We start from the raw sequence: 22345 nt of genomic DNA, 5'->3' as shown, positions 1-22345 counted from the left end.
GCCACCACATTTGTGTTAAAGCCCAGTCTCTGTTAGGTAAGCCACTTAACCATATCTGTAATGCCTAGTTGGGATCCAAAGAACCGTTTCTTTAAAGGCATGGAACAGGCCAAAAGGTGATCTACGATTACTGTAGTAAAGGTACCATTTAACTAAACGGACGTTGGCGATCGTTATCTCCTTACCTCCGATAGGCGGACACCCTGGTATCGTACTCGCCTTTGTATGTAAAGCCACCGACTCTCCTTTTCTTGTGTATATTCTATCGATGAATAAATATTCTCTTTTAGCTAGCCGACAGTATCCACCATTACCTATTAGATATACCACAGCTACTCAGTAATATGCCTGTAAAAATAAAACTAATCCCGGTACTTCCGGACATGGTACAATCTTCTGTGTTACCAGTATGTAGTGTGCTTATTCTCCCGCCTCGTAGCTGCCAGATATGCCCACTGTATTCGTACGTATCCCTGGTACATATCTTAGAAAGCAACTGTACAGGTGTGCGGCTCAAGACATCTGGAGTACTGGCAACATAGAGACTATAAGTGGGAGAATTTCGCTATCTGCACGTTTAAATAGGACTGGGGTCTACGATGTATGCAACCTTAGTGAAAAGCAAGGTATACTGATGCATAGTATTTGTGTACCCTGATACGTATAGCGTTGGTTAGTACCGCATACGGTCACGTACGTACCGTACTACTGAGTATGCGCTCGCCGATAATGAATCCCTGATTCTACTGCGAAACTTATCTAGTATAGAACGTAAGAGTGGTGCTATTTTTTTAAAAAAAAATTAACACAGAAAGGCACATATTTTGGTAAGGAAGTGCTGTAGCCTCTCGGACGTATCGTTTTAGTCACCTCGTCCTCCCTGGTCTTTATAAGAGGGTCTTCCTTTACTTTCCTGTTATATGCCTATATAGGAGACAGCCTAGGTTAGCTCGAATAGGTTACTGTTACTGGTAGATGTACCCTATGGATGTCGTTTCAAGCTTGTATTATGTCTACCAACTGTCCTTTGACTGACCAGCCTGTGATCCCTTTGCACGCATATGTAGATTAAGCCTTTCAAATAAACTCCAGGGCGTACAGCCTAAGGCTCTAGCCTGACCATATGAAAACCCTGTCACTGCATTATTCTCAGTCTGTTCACATGTCTCAAGTTTCATTGGTGGGAACTGACCAGGTAAAAGGTGCTTATTTACTGGCTTTTATAGGTCCGCTACCTCCAGTGACCAGCCCTTGAGGCGGTAAATATGCAAGGTGGTTCGCAGAGTGCATCACGCCCAAAATTTTCGGCGAAATTGCCTCGCCTATTATGGCCCAAGAATACTCTACCCATACACACATTGGAGCTCGGAATGTGACACAGAATAATTAAACTTCGTCGATGAAGCTTAAATCGATCTAAACTGAGTTAATAATACATAAAAACTTCTAGACTTGCAACAGCGTTTTGGAAGACGTGGCATGGAATTATAGCCTGCAGAGTTAGCTGCAGTCTTATTCGGGGAGTGCATGGGTTTAGCTTTTCGTGCATAAATACATGCGGTACTTTAGAGATAAGACGTCGTATAGTTGGACGCTATGGAGGCTATGATGGATTCATACCCATGCCAGCCATATATGGTAGCTACAGGGAAGAGCTGATTACTTAAGGAAGGTATTCTAGCTCAATCAATGCATATATATTGGAATAAGTTTCGTCTCTCGCTTCGAGTTCTAACCGTACCAGGTCCTTTCAGCTAGAAACAGCCCCCCCATACAAGCCCTAGTCCTCGAGTACAATGAAGCTATATCCACCGACATGTGCCCCTCAAATAAATGAGAATGTTCAGATTGCAGATGCTCTCGAAAAATTTTATCCCCTTCCACACCCCTCTCTTACGAGCTACTTCGAGGTTCCAGGTACCGAAAACTCAAATGGATCTCCAGTCTTGAGAAGCAAGATCTGTGCCAACACGGAAGGAAACAATATGGTAACCACCGCTCATCCTAAATTGACCACAATGTACGACTATATGCAATTTGCGCTTCAGTACCACGCTCGTAACAAATGCTTTGGTTCGAGGAAGGTCACTGATGACGCGTATACATTCAAAACCTATAGAGAGGTGGCTCAAGCCAGAGACAATTTTGGGTCAGGATTGATACAGGTGATCAAATACCTCGGAATTGAAAACCACAACTTCCGTTCAAACGATAAGGAGGACTTTATCTTGACAATTTTTGCTCCGAACTGCTACGAATGGTTCATCACCGATTTGAGCTGTATGGCGTATTCCATTACCTCCACTTCATTATATAGCACTTTGGGTGCCGAATCATACACTTACATCTTGAATGCCACCAAATCACCCGTCATTCTGTTAACGTTGGAAAAGTTAGGCCCATTGTTAAAGTCTATCCATGAATCCAATCTCACATTCGTCCGGGCTATGGTACTATTTGATGTCATATCGTTGAAGGATGTTGATCCAGCAATGTTGGAGTTGGTAAAAGCTGCCAAAATTGAACTATGGACCTTTTCCGAGGTCTTGGAGATTGGCAAAAAGCGTCCCGAAGAACATATTCCTCCACAACCAGGATCAATCTACTCCATCTTCTTTACCTCGGGTACCGTTGGGAACCCTAAGGGGGTTGTATTGACCCACCAGGCGGTGGTTGGCGGATTAACGTCTATCATAGCGTGTATGACTAATATCTTTATTAGTCGATCTAGCAAAAAGACCCGTAGAGCCTTGTGCATTCTACCAATCACTCACGTGTTCCAACGATTAGTCTGTTTCTATGAATTGACTTCTGGGGCCACCATTTATTTGCCTTCCAACCCCAAAGACATCAAACAAGTGATGGCTGATTTGTTACTTGTGAAACCTACCCACTTGGTCGGAGTTCCGCGTATTTACAACCGTATAGAATCAGCTATTGTGGCCAAGATTGAAGCATCCAATTGGATTTTTAGGGTGTTGTTCCGCAAGTGTATGGCTTATAAGGAGTTGCAGTATCGTGCCGGCCATCCTGTTACCGACCACTGGCTATATGACCGCCAGTTGACCTCCAAGATCAAGTCTTCCATGGGGTTGGAACACATGGAGCTGATGGTGACCGGTTCTGCTCCAATGTTACCAGAAACAATTTGTAACCTCAGAGGTTGGCTTAATTCGGAGTTTCTTCAAGGTTATGGGTTGACGGAATCGTTCGGCTGTGCTTCCGTCCCGTACGCGGAAGACGAAATGAGCCCTGACAGCTCGGGTTACCTCTGCGTCGCTATTGAAATGAGGCTTGTCGATTGTCCCGAGATGAACTTCACTTGGGCAGGCAATCGCTCAGGCGAGGTGGTTTTGCGTGGTCCTCAGATCACGCAAGAGTACTACAAGGATCCGATTATAACACAAGAGAATTTTTATCCAGACGGCTGGCTTCGCACCGGTGATGTGGGCACTTTTGACCGGAACGGCCGGTTAAATATCGTGGATCGAGTGAAGAATATTTTTAAATTATCCCAAGGTGAGTACATCTCACCCGAGAAAGTTGAAAATATCTACCTTCACTTTAATGCCAGTTTAATGTCTCAGATTTTCGTCTATGGTGACTCATTACAATCGTATTTGGTTGGTATTTTGGTTATCGACGAGAGCGCATGCTTGGAATTGATCCAAAAGTCGCGCATCCCCTCTTTAAAAACCATCCGATACATGGATGAATCGAATATGGACCAATTGAACAGAAATGCGGTCTTGAGGAAGTACATCTTATCTCGGATCAACGCAAAAGTTGACAGGAGCAGGATGCTCAACGGTTTGGAGAAGTTGAGGAATATTTACTTGTTCTTCAACAATGAAGGGAAGGGTGACGAGCGTAACAGTACTGTGAACTTTGGGTTTACAGAGGCCAACGGGTTGCTCACACCTACGTTGAAGATTAAGCGTTACGCTGCTAGAAAGTTTTTCGAGATCCAGTGCAAGGATATGTACGAGGAGGGTGATATTACCTCACCATGAAAGGATTAACTGTGGAGATAAGAGGTTAACGCTACTTCTTGAAATATAGTATGTAAATATACGGACAACTCTGTTCTCTCTTGTCATCTATACGTGTAGCTTTCTAGTATAAGAGGTTCGGTGAGTAAGTTTTGGTTAGTACTGCATACTGGCATATGTGTATAATTAGAGTGCATGTTGAGTTGAGACTTCGCGGCCTTTAACTTCCTATAGCGCTGCCACGCCTGACCTAACCAACCCACGCGATCGCGATCATAGCACGCTTGCTATCGAGATTATTAATAAAAATAGAGATATCATAAGTGCACTGATAGGTATCAGTGGCTTGCATTGATGATACTCTCCCCTGTAACTGGATTGGTGATCCCGTCTAATACCTCTCGTGATATGCTGATACGTTCGCACAACCCTCATGTTGATTCTTAAGGCAGTCCACATCACGTGCAAGTACTTAAGATAAACGCTCCAATCGTGAATATCGTACTGAACTTACCGTCTTTACCCCGTAATATGAAATCAAACGATGATCTATGACTGACAGGGCACCAAAGACTTACTCTACTACCCTGTCACCGTCCCCAAGCGCCTTTCGGACTCGCATCTATTCCTGGGGTTCGCCGTGCGTTTTCTGTGACTCTGTTACCCAGCCCTTCAGTCTAAGTCCCGAGTCCCATCACCCTGCACATGTGACAGGCATACTCTGACTCGGGACAGCTAACCACTCACGGAGAAACACGCCCATGCAGATAACACAAAGATGGATAATTACGGATTGAATAAGCAGAAAGAGAGAGTTTACACAGGAGAGCGCCTCCATCGGAGAGTGGGTTACGCAGATTAGACTTGCTTCCGAGCGTTCCCCACAGAATGAGCAGAGGAAGTTAACCTCCGGGCACCTCCACCCGAATGCCTGAGACAAAATCTGACACTGACTCGGCATTATGCACCCGCGTCCTGACTCGGGTGCGATGCGTTATCATTCATAGGTTTCCGGAGAAGCCAAAAAAAAAGGTGCATGAAAAAGAAACACGGAGGTTATACTATAGCCTCCAGATCTGGCTCGTTTGTCTAGTCGGCAATATAAAAGCGACGCGTTCCCCCGCCTATTTGACCTCTGCCTCCCTCTCTTATCCGTCTCGTCACATACTTTTACATTCACAGTAGGTACCACCTTCTTCGCAGTGCCTTTTCAGCGACTAACACCCCTAGACACATCCGATGTACTCGAGATATTTGGCACGTTCTGCCCGCTCGGGCTTGAACACCACCTCCCTTTCGCTTTCCTTTGCTCAGAGAAGATTGTTGGCTTCTTCTAAGGCCGGCATTGCCCAAATCTCCTCGAACGCCTACTCAGAGATTTACAACTCCACCAATGCCGCACAGCCATTGAAGGCCTTGGACACCTTGCAGCGCCGTCATTTGGGGCCTACCCCAGAAAACGCCCAGTACATGTTGGGTCAATTGGGCTACTCTGACTTGGAGGAGTTCACCAAGGCGGTTATTCCAGAGGACATTTTAGTCCGCCGCGCCTTGAAGGTGTCTCCCGCTCAGGGGTACACTGAAACCGAGATGATCGCTCACTTGAGAGAGATTGCCAGTAAGAACAAGGTTTACCGTTCCTTCATTGGTAAGGGCTACTACAACACCATCATTCCACCTGTCGTGCAGAGAAACGTCTTAGAGTGCCCAGAATGGTACACCTCCTATACCCCATACCAGCCAGAAGTGTCCCAGGGGAGATTACAGTCGCTTTTAAACTTCCAGACCGTTGTTTGTGACTTGACCGGCTTGCCTGTCGCCAATGCTTCGCTTTTGGACGAAGCCACCGCCGGTGCCGAAGCTGTTTTGTTGTCCTACCACTCTATGAAGGGCAAGAAGAGCAAATACGTCGTGGACACCAACATCCACGCACAGACCCTCGCGGTCATCCAGACTCGTGCCAACACCCTTGGGATCGAGATTGTGCAGTTGCCATTGTCCACTGCCGAAGGTGTCGAGCAATTGGCCGCGATCCAGACCGAAATCTCCGGTGCCTTAGTGCAATACCCAGCCACCGACGGCTCCATCAACTCCTACGCCAAGGTCGGTGAGATTGTCCATGCCAACCATGGTTTACTCTCTGCTGCCTCCGACTTGTTAGCCTTGACAATCTTGGAGCCACCAAGCTCCTTCGGGGCTGACATTGTCTTTGGTAACTCCCAGAGATTCGGTGTCACCCTCGGCTACGGTGGTCCACAGGCTGCCTTCTTAGCCACCATTACCAAGTTGAACCGTAAGATTCCGGGCAGAATTGTCGGTGTGTCCAAGGACAGATTGGGTAACCCAGCCTTGAGACTCGCCTTACAGACTAGGGAACAGCACATCAAGAGAGAGAAGGCCACCTCTAACATCTGTACTGCCCAGGCATTGCTTGCCAACATGGCTGCCATGTACGCCGTGTACCACGGGCCAGAGGGTTTAAAGAACATTGCCAAAAGAGTTTTCGGCTTCACCTCTATCCTCGCCGAGCAGATTGCCACCAAGCACACTTTGGTCAACAAGAACTGGTTCGACACCTTGACCATCGAGCTTAACGGTGTCTCTGCCGATGCATTGATGGCTACTGCGGTTGAAAAATACCAGATCAACCTTTTCAAGGTCTCCGACTCCCAGGTCTCTCTTTCCTTGGACGAATCTGTCACCGAAAAGGATTTGACCGATTTGGTAGAGTTGTTCACTGGTTCGCAGTTAGACACTTCTGCCATCGTCAAGTTGCCAGAATTCTACTCCGACCTCACCAGATCCGACCAGATCTTATCTAACCCTATCTTCAACACCTACCATTCCGAAACTTCCATGTTGAGATACATCCACTCCTTGCAGACCAAGGATATCTCTCTTGCCAACTCCATGATCCCACTCGGTTCCTGCACCATGAAGTTGAACGCTACCGTGGAGATGTTGCCAATCACCTGGCCGGAGTTTGCCAATATCCATCCGTTTGCGCCTGACAACCAGTGCCAAGGATACGCCGAGTTGATCGACAACTTGGAGGCTGACTTGGCCGACATTACCGGTTTCGCCTCCACCACCTTGCAACCAAATTCTGGTGCTCAGGGCGAGTACACCGGTTTGTCCGTCATCAAGGCTTACTTCGAGAAGAGAGGCGAGACTCAAAGGAACATCTGTTTGATTCCAGTTTCTGCTCATGGTACCAATCCTGCCTCTGCTGCTATGGCTGGTATGAAGGTCGTGGCTGTCAAGTGTTTGAACGACGGTTCCTTAGACTTGATTGACTTGAAGGCCAAGGCCGTCAAGCACGCTGACAACTTGGCTGCTGCCATGATCACCTACCCATCCACTTACGGTTTGTTTGAACCAGGTATCAGAGCTGCCATCTCCACTATCCACGAGTTTGGTGGCCAGGTTTACTTGGACGGTGCCAACATGAACGCCCAGGTCGGGTTGACCTCCCCAGGTGACTTGGGTGCCGATGTGTGTCACTTGAACTTGCACAAGACCTTCTGTATTCCTCACGGTGGTGGTGGTCCAGGTGTCGGTCCAATTTGTGTTGCCGAACACTTGACCGAGTTCTTGCCTTCCCACCCGATCTCCAGAACCACTAACGGTTCTGACTTGAGTATCAAGGCTGTCAGTGCTGCCGCCTTTGGTTCTGCGTCGATCTTGCCAATCTCCTACGCTTACATTAAGATGATGGGCGCCAATGCCTTGCCATTTGCTTCTTCTATTGCCATGTTGAACTCCAACTACATGTTGAACAGATTGCAAGAGCACTACTCCATCTTGTTCGTCAACTCTTCCACCATCAAGCACTGTGCCCACGAGTTCATCTTGGACTTGAGAGAATTCAAGGCCAACGGTATCGAAGCCATTGATGTTGCCAAGAGATTGCAGGACTATGGGTTCCACGCCCCAACCATGTCCTTCCCAGTTCCAGGTACCTTGATGATTGAGCCAACCGAGTCTGAGGATTTGGCTGAGTTGGACAGATTCTGTGACTCCTTAATCTCCATCAAGGGCGAAATCAATGCCTACATTAACGGTGACTCTTTGGGTCAAGTGTTGAAGAATGCTCCGCACTCTTTGCAGGACATTGTATCCACTACCCAGGCCGAATGGGATGCTAGAGGTTACACTAGAGAACAGGCGGCCTACCCATTGCCGTTCTTGCAGCAGAACAAGTTCTGGACCTCTGTTTCGAGATTGGACGACGCTTTCGGTGACATGAACTTGATGTGCACCTGTCCATCTGTTGAGGAGGTTGCCGAATAGGCGCTTCTTCCGGCTGTCGTTTCATTTCTGGGCTCCGTAATTTTTGCATTTTGATATCTTTTCGCTCCGCGTATGTACAATAAAATCTTCGTTAACAACCGAGTTGTAGTTCAGAATTTGAGGTTCGCTGTAGCGCGTTTAACGTCAGTACCCACACGTCGGATTTCCAGCAGACATTGAAGGTTTCCCCGAGGATACGTGGAGAATGAACAGAGTGAATAAATCGTCCACTTGTTGCATAAGGAAGGTCCTGCAATATTGTTTTCTGAAGTGCCGACACGCATAGTAAAGCTTAGAGTCCTGGTCTTGGCGAATGCAACAACCACCTGAATGGTTGAACTAATTCTGGTTTTAAAAGCCAGCGGTTTGCCTTACAGAAGGGTCGTATAACCGAGTTGAAGAGCCTATTGTTTAAGCTACAACTCACACTCGTAACAGTTGAATCACGCTACGATAATGCATATAGGCATTGTCCCAATATATCAAATTTACCCTACTTACAACTTATAGCCATTGAGTACTACCAGGATAATAATGTATGTGCGCAGCCACTTGCGTGTTCCACATTTATCGTTTAGACTGGCAGATCTACTATTTTCATCGCTGCGGCCACAAGGTCGTGGCACACTCACTGACCTGGCCTTTGGCTGATAGAGCTACAAACACGATCCTCCCTGGTCTGGCTGATCCCACAAATGGATGCCAAATTTTCTTGCCCTACTAGTTATACTCTATTATTTGGATCACCTCTCACATTCGTTTAACATGGCCAAGAAGTCCTCTGCTAAAAAGAAGCATGCCCAGGTTTCTGAACAACCCGTGAAAGATGCAGTGACAAAAGATACAACCGTTCCAAGTGATGAGAAAGTTGAAAAGGCAGTATCAGAAGGAGGAGACACAGATGATACAATTATCAAAGCTGGCAAGGAAATTGTCGAAAATGGCAAGGACAGTACCGAAAATGGCAAGGACATTGCCGAAACTGACAATGACATTGAAGTGGTTGAAATGGTGAAAGTTGGAGTTTTAACCGACAGTCCCATTAAGGCTGAATCCATGAAGGAAGAACCAGCCCAGGGTGAAGCTGAAGATGGGTTCAATCAACCTGATACCGAAACAGAAGAACCAATTCCCAGGGAACAACCAATTCCAGGAGAATCAATTCCTGTTGTCGAAGTCACACCAGAAACTAGCAATCCAACTGAACCACCGAGTGCCATCCCTGTGATATCCCACCAACCACAGATAGCTGAGACCGAGGCCCCTGGCTTTGCTGCTCCAAAGAAGAGGCTCACATTACAGGAACGTTTGGCCTTGGCTGCGAAGAGCGGAAAATCCAAGAAAAAGGCTGTTGTTTCGCAAGATGACACGCCTGCCGACACTCCTGGAAGCTCGCCCAGATCCAGCTTGGACCTCCATGTCGCCCCTGTCGCCCACAAAATAGAGCCAGGTGCCAGAGACGATACAGCTGGAAGGCTACCGGAGGAGTGGAAGACGCTAGACAAGGATGAGTTGATCAGGGTGGTGGAGGAAGTCATGCAGAACCTAATTTCGTCGCTGGTGGTTTCTAGAAGCGGCACACCCGACCCCACTAGTGACACCTTACGCAAGAAGCTTGCCCAGAAGGATCTGCAGATGGCAGAGTTACTCGAAGAGGGACGGAAGCTCAGCATAAAGGAGCTTAAGTTGAATGAAACCATCAGACGATTGAAAGTACAGGATGCAGAAAGCGAAAGCAGGGTAGGCGAATTGACCCAAAAGAATGAGAGCCTCGAGCGGGAGCTCGGTGTCTTGAAGGAGCACGAAACCAAGGCAAAGGAGCATGATTCGTTAAAGGCCAAGTATGATGCGTTGGTCAAGGCTAAAGCCGCTTCCGACGCTGAATTGACGTCCCTTAAAGCGGAAAATTTCAGAGCGAAGTATGCTGACCAGGTGGAAGAGACAAAGTCCGAGGCTTTGCGAAACAAGTCTCTCAACAAGCAGCTCAGCGATGCCAAGGGACAGATGGATACCTTCAAAAGGCAGTCCGCTGCCGAAATCTCTGAGCTCAAGCTCAAGGTTGAACGGGAGAAGCTGAAACTTTTTCAGGCCAACAGCGAGAACGAACTTGAAGTCAAACGCTTAGAGTCCAAGGTTGAGGAGCTCCGCTACAAGGCTGAGGGCAATGCCAGCGATATGAGCTCGCGCTCTACGGACGAACTCAGCAAGTTACAACAATCCCATGACTCGTTGCACGGCCAGTACATTTCTGCCCAGGAGAACTGGAAGACCATCGAATCGCAGTTGATGAACAAGATCAATGTTTTTGAGTCTGTTGTATCAAGCCTCAACAAGAAGGAGGTTGCCTACCAGAAGAAGATTCGTGTGCTAACCAACGACTTAAAGAACAAAGCTATGGAAAATGACGCGATGTTGGAGGCAACCCATGCCCAAACTGCCCAGCAAGCGAATCTTACACAGGAGCTTGGCAGCAAAACCGCCGAGTTGGTCGATGCTACTGCCAAGTTCAACGGAATGAAGGAAATTTACGACTCGGAGCGCAAAAGCTACCTTGCAAAGATTGGCCAGTTGGAACACGAGATTACAAAATTGAGAGAAAACACAAGCCTGGGCCAGTCTTTATATGCCGATTCCACCCCAAGACGCAACTACAGCAACGTTTCGGGCTTGTCTATGGAAATGGGAAACGAGTCCCCAGTGCTTCCTAGAATCAGCTCGGCCCGGTCTATTCCGCAGAGACACGCCAATTACACGATGACCGAAACGTTCTCTGAGGACGATGATTCCGGTTTCAACGATGAAACGTCCAATTTCACCTTCAACCAGAGTTCTAGGGTGGACATGTACCACCAGTCCAATGGCCCGTCAATCCAGTTGGTGGAAAAGATGTCGTCGCAGGTGCGGCGGTTAGAGATTGAACTAGCAACCGCCAAAGACGAGCATGCAAAGCTTGCTGCAGAAAAGAAGGAGGCACAGGGAACGATTATTGGGCTAATGCAAGACAACGAGTCGATTGAGCTGTTACGCGACGAGCTCCGGCAATTGAAGGAGACGGTTGAGGAGAGAGGCCGCAGGGAGGCCACGATGTTGGAGATTATCGGCGAAAAGGAGGACACGATCGAAGAGTTGCGTAACGACGTGATGGACTTGAAGGACATCTGCAAGCAGCAGGTTCAGGAGATGATCAAGGCGCTGATGGAAAACAGGGTAGATGAGTAATCTTCCCAGGTATACACGACCAACTTAGACTTAGATAGCAAGAGGTATTACTGGGGGTTAGAGTTATCTTGCGATAGTTTGCAGATTCACAAGTACAGCTCTCAAGATGTATTTCAATAGCGTATTAATGACATGTGGCTATAAAAGAGTTTCTATGGTTTTTATTACAGGGTTTGTTAAAAAGAATTCGTAAATCGTATTAGAGAGTTCTATTTAAATGAAACCTTGTTCGGTAGCCTTCTGGGTGTGGGCGTCGATGTCCATCTGGTCCCATGGGTAAGCAATCCAGGCGTCGGGAACAGTCTTGGCGGCGTGGTAACGGCCTTCAGCGAACATGGCTTCTGGTAAAGAGGCTCTCTTAGGTTTGTTCTTGTTGTGCAAAACAAAAATGGAGAAGGTGGTCTTTTCGCTGGTTCTGCCCAACTTTTCCTGCACTTCTCTGACGTCCTTTTCCAATTCCGACAAGGCGTAGTGCAAGGTGGTTCTGGAGTCGTCGACTTCATCAACAATCAAGATGTTCTTACCGATCAACGAGTCAAAGTGCTCAGCCAAGGCACCCATGTCCAACCACTGGGTTCTGATAACCTCCTTACCGATCTGCTCAACGTCGTCGTCCCCGTAGCTTTCGTAAAGAGAGAGACCAATAGCTTGGATGGGGATATTCTTCTCACCCTTGTGTTTAATGAAGGAACGCAAGATACGGGCTGGGATGAACCCACCGCCACCAATGGCGACAATAACGTCTGGCTTACCGTTGGCTCTGATGCCTTCAGCAGCTTCTTGGCAGAGCTTGTGGACGTGGTTGTAGGAGATGTGCAACTTTTCTGGCTCGGTAGACATTTTGAATGAATAGGGATATCACAGCGATTGTGTCCAAACGGTAGAAAGAATAGAGAGGGCGAAAAGAGGTTGTGTGTCTAAATAAATACCAGCCGCCATAGGAATGGGCCCTTGGTGGCGAGGAACCGCAAGGGTTCACTGCAGCTTGGCGTGGGAAAAAAATAATTGAAAAAATTTCTAAAAAAAGAAATCAAATTATTGGATAAATGCCGGACATATGACTAGATATCTGATATTGGCAGTGACAGGAAGTCAGAGGAAATCGGTTGGCCAAACTTGTAATAGTCGCAATTAATTAGTTAGTAGATTGGCACGTTTTGTTAGGCACCAAAGAAGTTTTTTTATATTAAATAAAATATTGTACCAAACTCCGGAAGATCTGAAAGGCTCTTACAGGTGTATTTTGCATGTATTCTGGTGTATCAGCGTGGTACCTGATCAAGATGTGACCGAAAAAATAACTAGACCAAAAATAAAAGTCTGAAACATTGGAGGATTATTTCTCTGATTTGCGTCCTTCAAGATCTGGAACTTAGGCGAAGCTCATTGGACTCCAAATACCAAATGCTGTACTTAAACTGTATAGATTGCTTGGTCTTCCCGGGGCGCATAGCTCATATCGCAATATTCGTGTGGTATTTGCAAGGGACTTTTAAAACTCCTATCTTTTTCCACTTACCCTCGGATTTTCCAAATCATAAACTACATCCTTGTTCTTCATAATTTTCTATTATAGTGTACAATATATTAACAGCCTACTCTTCGTCTTCATCATCCTCGTCGGCACCACTCTCTTCGCTAACCACGTCATCGATCTCACCGTTGGCATAGACCAAGTTGTCAGACGTGATAACCTCAACCTCATCCTCAGCCTCCTCTTCCGATTCGTGGCCATTGGCAATCTCGTTTCTCAACGCCAACTGCGACTTCAAGAACTCCAACCTCCCCTGCAATCCTAACATGGCTGTGAGACCTTTGGTGCCGGCTACCAATGCTTGCTTCAACGCGATCAACTGTTGGATCTGCGCTGGCTGCTTGGCAAGATAACCACCGTGGGCCAATAAGGTCCACTTCAACCAGACATTAGCCTGGGTAGAACGGGAGGGGCTGGCGGAAACCATCGTAGAGAGCGCCTCAAACAACTGCACAGCCTGCGCGGAAGTCAATTTCTGGACGATCTCTCTGACAGCGTCCTCCACCTGCTGGGACGCAACGACTCTACCAACGGTGGAGCTGTCCAAAGAAGCAATCAACAAAGCGTACGCCTCGCCTTCGGTAAGCCCTTCCTTATCCACAGCCTCAGCACCGACAATGACAGTGGTAGCCTCGGTCTTTGCCTTCTTGCTGCACCCGGCTGGAACTTTGCACTGGAGCACAGTTTCGCCGTGGGCCCACGGGGTGACGACAAAGGTGGCAGCAGCGCCGCTGTTGCATGCAGAAATGAACTTGTTCTGGTAGTTATGGAGACCTGCCAAACAAGGATAGTTGGTGGTGATCTTGGCCACAGAGACGTCGGTGAAGAACTCAAACGTTTCTGCGGAAATAGCAGCCATTATTTCGGAGCCTTCGATGTCAAAAACAGCGACACTAGACGGAACGGAGGAAACTTCAAACACAGCTTTCCGCTTTCCCTCGATATCAATCATCTGTATTTCGGTGGTGTCTTCTCTGGTGATATACAACGCGCTACCGGCCTGAGCTACTGCAGTGATCTGGGTGTGCGCCTTGTTCTTTCTGGTAGTAAACACTGGTTTGGATGGAGCATCTGGAGAAATGACAGATAGTTTGTCGGAGCACAAAACAAGGTGCTCTTCGCCGTCGAGGGAAATGGTGCAGATGAGTTTGACATCGGTGTCCTTCTTGTAGGTGAATTCGGTCTTGACGACTTCAGTAGTGACGTCAAATTTCTTGACGCTACCCTGGGAGCCCAAGACCCATAGATCAGCCGAGTTCTGGGACCCACACATACCAATGACATCGGTCTCTAAGGTGGAAATTGGCTCAGTGCTGAATGGAGAGTAGATGGAGATGCCATTGACATGAGCGACAGCTAGGTAGTATTCGGCGGCAGCGGTGGTTTTGGTGCTCGCACCGTTCTGCTTTCTCTTGGTATTTTTGGTGGTTTTAGAAGCTGCTTGAACCCAGCAGAGTGCGGAGACCTTGGTCTTCAACTCAAAGCGCGACACAAGTGATGCTGGCACCTCGGTGATGGCGCCCTCTGGATAGGTATCTGGGCTTAACGGCAGAATCACAACAGCGTCTCTGCTAGCGTGACACACCACATTAGCGTAAAACAATCCACTAGGGGCAAAGGTCCCTTGGCAGAGTGAGGTGGTCATCTTGGTTGTGGGATGAAGTAATTTTGATATTCTTCCGCGTGTGCTTTTGTATGTGAAAAATTATAAAAAAAAATTACCATGTGCGGCGCAGGTCGCGCACGACTCCAATATATACAGGCCATTACTATCCTTGTGTTTTACTACAATTGGTGGGATATTGGTGGATTTCTTGGGGGAAAAAAAAGATACCCGTGAGGGACTACGTAGAAAAATGCATTTTGGTACAAGTCGACGTCGCACACTGGCCGATGTGATAGGATGTAATTCAGTAAAAAGAAGTCAGTTGTTTCAGAGATGCCTCTGGGTATTTAGATAGTAAAGGTTCTACTGCTGACTATTCAGCTCCTACCTCATGTGCCGGGGAGAGTGACCACGGTCTATGAGGGACCAGAAACTTATGCCCCTATAAATGCTATCTGTGCTTATAGAATATCAAGTTGGTGCTAGATACATGGTTTTATCATAACTACAACAGTACCCATTATAGATTCCCGGAATTTCTCCGATAAAAAAAACAAAAAAACCAAGCCTAGACAGTATTGTTGCTTGATATTAATGCACATCTGACTTCTGATTGAGTCTCTAGTCCAGAGTCCCGGCTACCACGTCACCAGCTTGACGTCACAATATACCTTGTAATGTCCAAATGTTTACCAATTTTCTGAGGTAAGATTCGTCACGCTATTCAGATAGATGCTTAACGTTGCCTCGTTTGAACCGGGTGTGGTGCAAATCAAGGACGACGGGAGATGCCATTATCGAGTAAAAGCAATAACTTACGTAGTGGTTATTCCTGTTTATCTGTACGAGGGTTTAGTCCAGATTTACGAACGATGTACGATTTCTCATGCACGACATGGTCATGGCCAAACTATAACGGCACATTCGGTCAGGCAATCGGCTCTTATCGCAACCCTAGTCGGTCACAAGCATAAATCCCTCAAGCTTTTAACTTCTTTTTGAAGAACCTCTTTTTGCGTCTTGGGGCACTGCCTCGCATTTATCGCATCTTATGTTATCGAATTTACATAGATACAAATTCATATAATGCTTCTCTTTAACTTCGAAGGTGCCGGTTCTGCGCGTTGGCGCAGGTATGTATAAGGTACCAGAGCGGTCAGTTAGGAAACGCTATTTAGGTCCCTGTCATTCTCCGATAAAAGTCTTAGATTTCCATAAACTATACGCCATCCGAATTTTCGGTAACTCAAACACTGCTGATTCGGACGCTGCGGTCCTGTATACTCTTAATATCCATTAATATAGGCTCTTTCAACGGACCACATCCGTGATTCCTTTTTGTTTTTCTGGTTCGCCCGATACAGCTTATATACAGGGGCTGAATCACCAGATATGTGCAGGGTACGACGATTTACTGACTACTTATCGGTGTCCTTTTTTCCCATCGCCGCTTCCTCAACCTCTCCTCTATTTCTATCCAGTCCTCGTTGTCATGCCCAAGGGAGTCTTGTCGAAAAAATCCAGTTTCCGCAAAGCCACCAGTTCACTAGCCCGGCTCGGGAAAAACAGCCCTGCAGAGGCGCCGCTCACAAAATTTTCCCTCGCATCCACCGGCTTCAGCCTCGGAGCGTTCTTCTACCGCACAAAACTCGCCATCGTCACGGTCTTGTCCAGTATCCGCACAGTTGCTCAGGAAGTACTATCGTCTGACGAGCTAGAAAGCGAATACTTCGAGTCCGTGTCCACCGAACACTCGCACACCCCGAAGATGTCCCACAGCCCGATGGCATCCAACACAAACGTTACGCTAAATGTCCAAATAGACAACGATGAGGAAGATACCCTTGATATGGAGCCGTTGAGAGCGAAACTAGAACAGAACGGACCGTTTATCGACGGCCACAAGCTCTGGGAGAAGCGGCGCAAGGTGTGGGTCACGCCGAAAGCAAACACTCCCGAAGGCCGGTTTGACCCGCACAAGCTTAGGTACCAGTTACGGAAGCGGCAGATCGATCTTAATAATATCCCAAAGGATAAACACGTGCAGATATACGAGATTCTTGTGGAAAACAACAAACGACTTAAGAACCCAATGCCGTTGAAGGATGCGGTGAAGTTGATCGATTTGGGGTGGGTGGCCGATAAGACGTGGGAAAATGCCACCAACAGTCTACATCCATGACTTTGAGGGCGAGTATTAAACTTCGGCTAAACAGATGTCGGCGTACGACTTTCAGTTCAACTCGTACTCTCAGCTTTGACCACGACTGGCTTCGGCATGTATCGGGAATTGGTAGTGTCAGGTGATATGACCTCAGTTTTTGAAGGGGTCTTGCAATAGGCTGTGAGTTAAAAATGGTCCTGAAGCTCTGGAGGTTCGTCTTGGGAGTTTATAAACCTGTGGGTATGTGGATAATTCCTATTGGAGAGCCTCAAACGTCAAACGGGTTGTTAGAAATGAAATATTAGCTTTGTGTTAAGGTAAGCTCCTATATTCCCGATTGTGCTGGTATTAAAAATATGGGGGTGCTTGTAAAAGACTAGGATTCAAGAGAAATATCGACAACCTGATCAACGATCGTGTCACCATGGGTTGACTAGTTTATTATTTCGTAGCTCCAGAGTTTGAGAAATAAGCAAGCCATGATGAGGCACTCTGGATTCTAGGTTGAGATCTGGGCATCTGGAGACATACCCATATATAATACGGAGAAGCTAAACCCTTTCAACAACCGTGGTTATCAGCGAATACCAATGGTTACGATGGACAGCTCCATACTTAGTTGGAGACCATTTATAATCCGCGTATACTGTCGAAAATCTATATAGGTTTATGGCCTTGAAAACCTTCTACCACAAGTGTACGTATTTACGCTCGAACAGAGGTAACACAGATGCGATCGATTTCCCCTAGAGACCCAGGTATTACCGTAATATGGTCATTGGATATCTTATGACGTAGTTACAGGTGACTTTTGGACGGTCAGAAACTGTTCTCAAAGTAGCTCGGCTTGCTGACTTCGAATGGGAACTACCAAGATGCCTTTATCAGGTATTCCATTACACGGATTCGCACCCTCAAAACACCAAATCAGGTCTGGCACTGATAATACCAATCGGATACAGGTTTACTAAAAGGCCAAAGTGTTAACTTTAAGGAAATATCGAGTAGTAACAGCAGGTGCAACACATGTCAAGTTACTCGCTACCTTACAATTCCAAAGCCTCTAATTATGTCCGGTACCGACTATTATTGTATATGCGGTTCAAGACCAGAAGAGCAGGAGTGGTTTAGGGGTAAAATCTAACATTCCCATTGTTAGGCCATGGGTTTGAGTCCCGTCTCTTGCATTCTTCTTTTTTCATCAATGGTGAGAGTATTTTAATAAGTGTAACGGTTTGTCCCGCAGCTTTATGGAACCGTTTCATGCGGCGAAAAACTATATATGAATCCCTATAGCCTATCCATCGTTATTGTATTATGCTCATTTAAACGAGCTTAGCTTTTTATTAGAGCGTTTCCTTGGAATAATAATTTCCCCGATAAAACTAACCACAGTTTGAAGGGGGTGGGGCTTACTCAAAGGATGAGTGAGCATTCCATCTTAGTCTCAGCACAGGTGTCCGTTGGACGAACGGTCTTATCATATGAATGCTTGTCATGCCTGGGTTCCCATTGAAGCTCTTCTCAGATTTAGCAAACAGAATCCAAAAGGTGTTTAATTCTTACCCTATCAAAATTGAGAGAGTCCGCCGCCAAACCGCACCATCTGAGGCCTTTCCACTTTAATCACTCGACTTGGGGTAATGGGGTATACCCGTCACTTGGCTGACTAAGGCAGCTAGCATAATGCTCATCTCTCTAATATATCAGCAGCTGTTATGCATCTGTATTGTCGTTAACTCCCTTCTTGCACATACGCCATGGTGTATTCGAGAATTCTTACCTTCTGGTCAATCGCCTCGGCGTGGTTTTGAATCATCCGGCTGCTCTCCCTGGTCTTTTGCGAGTACTTTGCGAGCACCTTTTCACACTGGGTACTCAAGACCCCAAGCTGTTTCATCTCTTGGCCACTGAGCTCTGCCATTTGCAGTTGGATCGTGGCGTCATTGGAGTGGATGGTGGAAAGCTTGAGCTGCAACTCCTCGTCAACGTTGTTCATCAAGTGGTTGAGGCAGCGTTTAAAGTGGGCATGGTGGGCAGAACCCGCAACTATGAGCGAAGTCTGGTGCTTCTTTAATTTCTTGGCGTCCTCCATGAAGTTTGACATCGGTGGTATCTCTTGAACTGAATGGGGGTAATGCCATAAGCGAACTGGTGATCAATTTAAGGCACGCTACAAAGCTATGGATAGTGTCACGTGATGGGACAATCTATGCTTTTATTAATTACGGAAGTTATCGATGATAGCAATAAACTCTGGATTAAGTAAGCTTTAACTATTATATTATTTCTCTCCTGGGTTACTCATGGTTAAAGGATAAATGCGCGCATGGAGCACACTTCGCACAAATCCGCTATAACTCCATTATCCATAGAATAGCCAATGATATTAAAGGCAGAGCTATGGGTTAGAGGGACGAAATTCAAATCAAATATGTTGGGTGTAGATGTTGACGAGGAAGTAAATGCGGAGCTTGTCAGCCTTCGGAATAATCTTGTCCAGGCCGTGGCTCTAGCCCAGGTTCAATTAGATATACACTTAATCACATGCCATAATACCAACGACTGTATCTTTCGCATTAGTCTAAACAATTGTATATCACCATCTTTTCGAAAGCCTTTTATGACAGTTTATAGGCACTGGAACACCCATAGTGAACAACTGCATCATCCGGAAACCAGGCCAAGACCGAGTGCCCCAACTTCCTCCCACAGTGCTCACACAACGTAGAGTCGTCCACCACCACCTTTTTCCCCACTTTCTGGTTTACCAAGAGCTCCTCCTCGAGCTTGACTAATTGCACCTGGCTCAAGTTCATCGTCATGCGCTGAGAATTGAGTACGCTTCGCATCTTTTTGATCTGCGAGCTTAAGAAGGACAGCAACTCCACCACCTGAAACATCTCGGCCGGGAGTCGGGGCAAGATCTCAAGCATGGAGAGGTACGGGGTGATCTTGGGGTTGCTCAAAAAAACCACAATATCCTCCCTGAACCGCACAGGGCTCTGAACGTAGTTGTCGAGAAGGAGGTAGAGCAAATCGCGGCCGAGATTGTCGTTGCCCTCTTCAAAGAAGCTCAAACAGTAGTCAACCGCGAGTTCTGGCTGCTCAAGTTCGTTAATATATATGTTCAAGTTCTCAGCGTGGGCGTTGAGTCGTCTCATGATGCCTATTTTCAAGTAAAAGTATGCCTTGTTAGCGGTGAGTAACGGCTTGAGCTGCTTTAGCACCGTTCGTGGTTCGTAGGCCTTGGTGCTGTTGAGGAAGCGGAGTAACTTCTGGAACGCCTCCGCTTCAATAACGTCACCACCAAAGTTCTGTAATTGCCGAATGTAAAGACCACAGAGCTCGGTGTTGTACGCAGAATTGTCTGCAGAACTGCGGATCAAGTATTCTAGGTACTCCACCTCGAAATGGAGAGAAATTCCGGTGTCAAGGAAGGCGATAACACTTTCAGAGCTAATAAGGTCTCTATTGAGCTCCTCGTGGGTGATAATTGCCATGCCAAGCGGCCCATCTTTTTCAAGAAGCCATTTCGTGTACTTGAACACCAAATCCCGCGTCGCTGAATCCTTATAGAGAGGGTTGGTTGCCAATTTAACGAGATACTCTTGAACCGCTTCTGGACCATATGCTTCTTCTGTTTCGGTTAACAGTACCAACAACGTCAACGCCTTATCGTGCAACTCACGGCAAAAGTAAAAGTCAAGCAATTCCCTATAGAGTTTTCGTTCCGTCAACCGCTCTTCTACCAAGGCTTCCGAGCAGTAGTTCTGGACACGAAGCAACGAGCCCACCAAGTTAGAGGATGTCAGGAGATAACTGCGGAGCAAGGCATCGTCCACGAGATTTGTGGTCGCACCGAGGTCTTCTGTACCAAAGATATCTCTGGTGATGATGGTTTCCTCATACACTATTTCCTGGTGGTTAAGCAACTTGATCATGGTTCGTCGGATGCTGGTGAGATAATAGATTAAGCTGCGTTTAAGGTCTTTCATTTCTGGGTCTTCCTTGACCAATCCCAATACGTCTCTGGGATTCGCAAGCCATTCGGCGTAGACATCCATCGCCTGGGTAAACTTTTGCTGCTGGAACAACCCTTCCGCCCGCTGGATCTGGAGGGTCCGAAGCTGGCCAAACCGATTATCTAGCTCGGTAGCCGAAACGTTGGAAAGCACGGAAATGGCGTCGTCCGTAAGTTCTGCGGCTCTCAACTGGTCCAACTGGACCTGGAAGCTCGTTAATTCGTAACGAGAAACCTCAGTTTTCGAGGCAACCACCACGTACCATTCGGCTACCGACGTCGAAGTGATCTCCTTAGACTCAACCATTCCGTATAATTTTCCAGTATGGCGGTTCACCACTCCAATCCCTGTTTCCGTGCTGTTGATCAAATAGACCGGGGGAAGCAGGTGTATTGCCACGCTCTCGGTGATTTCAATCGGTGAGTTGAGAAGTTTCATCTCGCCGAGCCGCTTTAGCAATACGAATGAACTATTTTCTTTCACAATCAACATGCGTTCGTCGCTGAGCTTCCTAAACACAAGGGATACGTCTTTAGTTCCAAAAAGGCTGAAGGAGTGCGGTTTGACCGGGAAAAGCGACGCCGTGAGCGAAGAAGACGTACTAACTTTGTAGTCTACAAGGTCAACCACTGATATTCCGCCAGAGGTCCCCACGAGTAACTTCTGCTCGTCGAAAAGTGGTTCCACGGCTAATGCCCTGTCACCGATACTTACCCGAGACATACCCCCATATTCGGCACCAGTCCATTTGTAAACATAAAGGGATTTTCGCAGCAGAACTATCAAATACGTCGTGTTTCTGATTTCAAAAACTCGGGAGACAAGGCCGTTTCCGGTGGCGCCAGGCAAATCCTGCGCGTGTTGGAGCGTGCCATCGTAGCGAAAGAGCGCTACTCCACCCGAAGAACCGCCTGTGGTAAGCGCCACTTGATCAATGGAAGGGACGTAATTAATATCGGTGATGGGTCCCTTGGTGATATTATCGTACCGGTGTATGAGTTCATATGCTTTTTTGTACTGGTAGAGGAGCAAGGTGCCGTCCGTGGACCCCACAAAGAGCACGTCCTTGAGTGCACACACAGAAGCAATTGGCGATGGAACTTTGAGGGATGACACAAGCTTTAGCACCTCAATCATCGCGCGGGTGTCCTTTTGGTGTAGTGTCTTAGGCTTGGGTAGGGAGATGTAAGCGATAAGCGTTAAGTAGACGCTCAAAAGCGCCATAGTTAAGGGCATGGCAGAAAGCATGCAGGATAGAACTGGCCTGGGGTTGTGAGGAGGCCTTTGGTGAATTTCTTGGATGAGACAACGGTGATTGTTAGGCGGCTACTTTAGAGTAAAGTTATTCGGTAAAATCTTGTATTTTAATGTTCTCCTTAGCACTGAATCGAGGGTACTAGAGTGCTCCGGGAGTAGCGTCTGGCACTCAATCTTTAATGAAATACTTCGATAACGGGGAGACTCGGAAGCGCCAAAATGATTTAATAAGTGGTCAATTCAAATAATTGGAAG

The 22345-nt window shown here is 47.0% G+C and overlaps 9 protein-coding genes and 1 non-coding gene across 10 annotated transcripts; 6 read left to right on the top strand and 4 right to left on the bottom strand.

Moving 5' to 3' along the window:
- Positions 1-1770: 1770 nt before the first annotated feature.
- On the top strand, positions 1771-4091 carry BABINDRAFT_159494 (uncharacterized protein). The gene has a single exon (XM_019127690.1). It carries the CDS (start codon positions 1797-1799, stop codon positions 4011-4013), a length of 2217 nt encoding a protein of 738 aa, XP_018988346.1. The 5' UTR covers positions 1771-1796; the 3' UTR covers positions 4014-4091.
- Positions 4092-4844: 753 nt separating this feature from the next.
- On the top strand, positions 4845-5217 carry BABINDRAFT_79702 (uncharacterized protein). The gene has a single exon (XM_019132710.1). The coding sequence runs from the start codon at positions 4920-4922 to the stop codon at positions 5175-5177; it is 258 nt and encodes an 85-aa protein (XP_018988345.1). The 5' UTR covers positions 4845-4919; the 3' UTR covers positions 5178-5217.
- A 5-nt stretch (positions 5218-5222) lies between these two features.
- On the top strand, positions 5223-8339 carry GCV2 (glycine decarboxylase subunit P). The gene has a single exon (XM_019127689.1). It carries the CDS (start codon positions 5232-5234, stop codon positions 8283-8285), a length of 3054 nt encoding a protein of 1017 aa, XP_018988344.1. The 5' UTR covers positions 5223-5231; the 3' UTR covers positions 8286-8339.
- A 1224-nt stretch (positions 8340-9563) lies between these two features.
- BABINDRAFT_20298 (uncharacterized protein) lies at positions 9564-11474 on the top strand (the record flags this gene model as incomplete). The annotated part of the gene is made up of 2 exons (XM_019131244.1): positions 9564-9806; positions 9897-11474. Coding segments are annotated over 2 exons (1821 nt in total), but the record flags the coding sequence as incomplete, so codon positions are not given.
- Positions 11475-11717: 243 nt separating this feature from the next.
- Positions 11718-12344, bottom strand: BABINDRAFT_30529 (phosphoribosyltransferase; the record flags this gene model as incomplete). The annotated part of the gene is made up of 1 exon (XM_019131487.1): positions 11718-12344. One exon carries the CDS (start codon positions 12342-12344, stop codon positions 11718-11720), a length of 627 nt encoding a protein of 208 aa, XP_018988342.1.
- A 755-nt stretch (positions 12345-13099) lies between these two features.
- BABINDRAFT_164728 (Utp12 domain-containing protein) lies at positions 13100-14683 on the bottom strand (the record flags this gene model as incomplete). The annotated part of the gene is made up of 1 exon (XM_019130277.1): positions 13100-14683. The coding sequence occupies one exon, from the start codon at positions 14681-14683 to the stop codon at positions 13100-13102; it is 1584 nt and encodes a 527-aa protein (XP_018988341.1).
- A 1453-nt stretch (positions 14684-16136) lies between these two features.
- Positions 16137-16826, top strand: BABINDRAFT_5888 (uncharacterized protein; the record flags this gene model as incomplete). Its single annotated transcript, XM_019132315.1, has 1 exon — positions 16137-16826. The coding sequence occupies one exon, from the start codon at positions 16137-16139 to the stop codon at positions 16824-16826; it is 690 nt and encodes a 229-aa protein (XP_018988340.1).
- Positions 16827-17924: 1098 nt separating this feature from the next.
- BABINDRAFT_t38 lies at positions 17925-17995 on the top strand. Its single transcript has one exon. It is a non-coding gene; the product is annotated as a tRNA-Gly (tRNA).
- A 33-nt stretch (positions 17996-18028) lies between these two features.
- Positions 18029-18917, bottom strand: BABINDRAFT_159489 (uncharacterized protein). Its single transcript, XM_019127688.1, has 2 exons — positions 18592-18917; positions 18029-18532 (listed from the first exon to the last, which is right to left on the bottom strand). Exons 1-2 carry the CDS (start codon positions 18901-18903, stop codon positions 18515-18517), a joined length of 330 nt encoding a protein of 109 aa, XP_018988339.1. The 5' UTR covers positions 18904-18917; the 3' UTR covers positions 18029-18514.
- A 141-nt stretch (positions 18918-19058) lies between these two features.
- Positions 19059-21973, bottom strand: BABINDRAFT_159487 (uncharacterized protein; the record flags this gene model as incomplete). Its single annotated transcript, XM_019127687.1, has 1 exon — positions 19059-21973. One exon carries the CDS (start codon positions 21968-21970, stop codon positions 19430-19432), a length of 2541 nt encoding a protein of 846 aa, XP_018988338.1. The 3' UTR covers positions 19059-19429.
- Between the last annotated feature and the right edge of the window lie 372 nt (positions 21974-22345).

The sequence above is a fragment of the Babjeviella inositovora genome, assembly GCF_001661335.1.
Source record: "Babjeviella inositovora NRRL Y-12698 unplaced genomic scaffold BABINscaffold_1, whole genome shotgun sequence".
Lineage (NCBI taxonomy): Eukaryota > Fungi > Ascomycota > Pichiomycetes > Serinales > Babjeviella > Babjeviella inositovora.
Note: the sequence above shows the minus strand (reverse complement) of the source record. Positions and strands in the feature narration are given on the sequence as shown.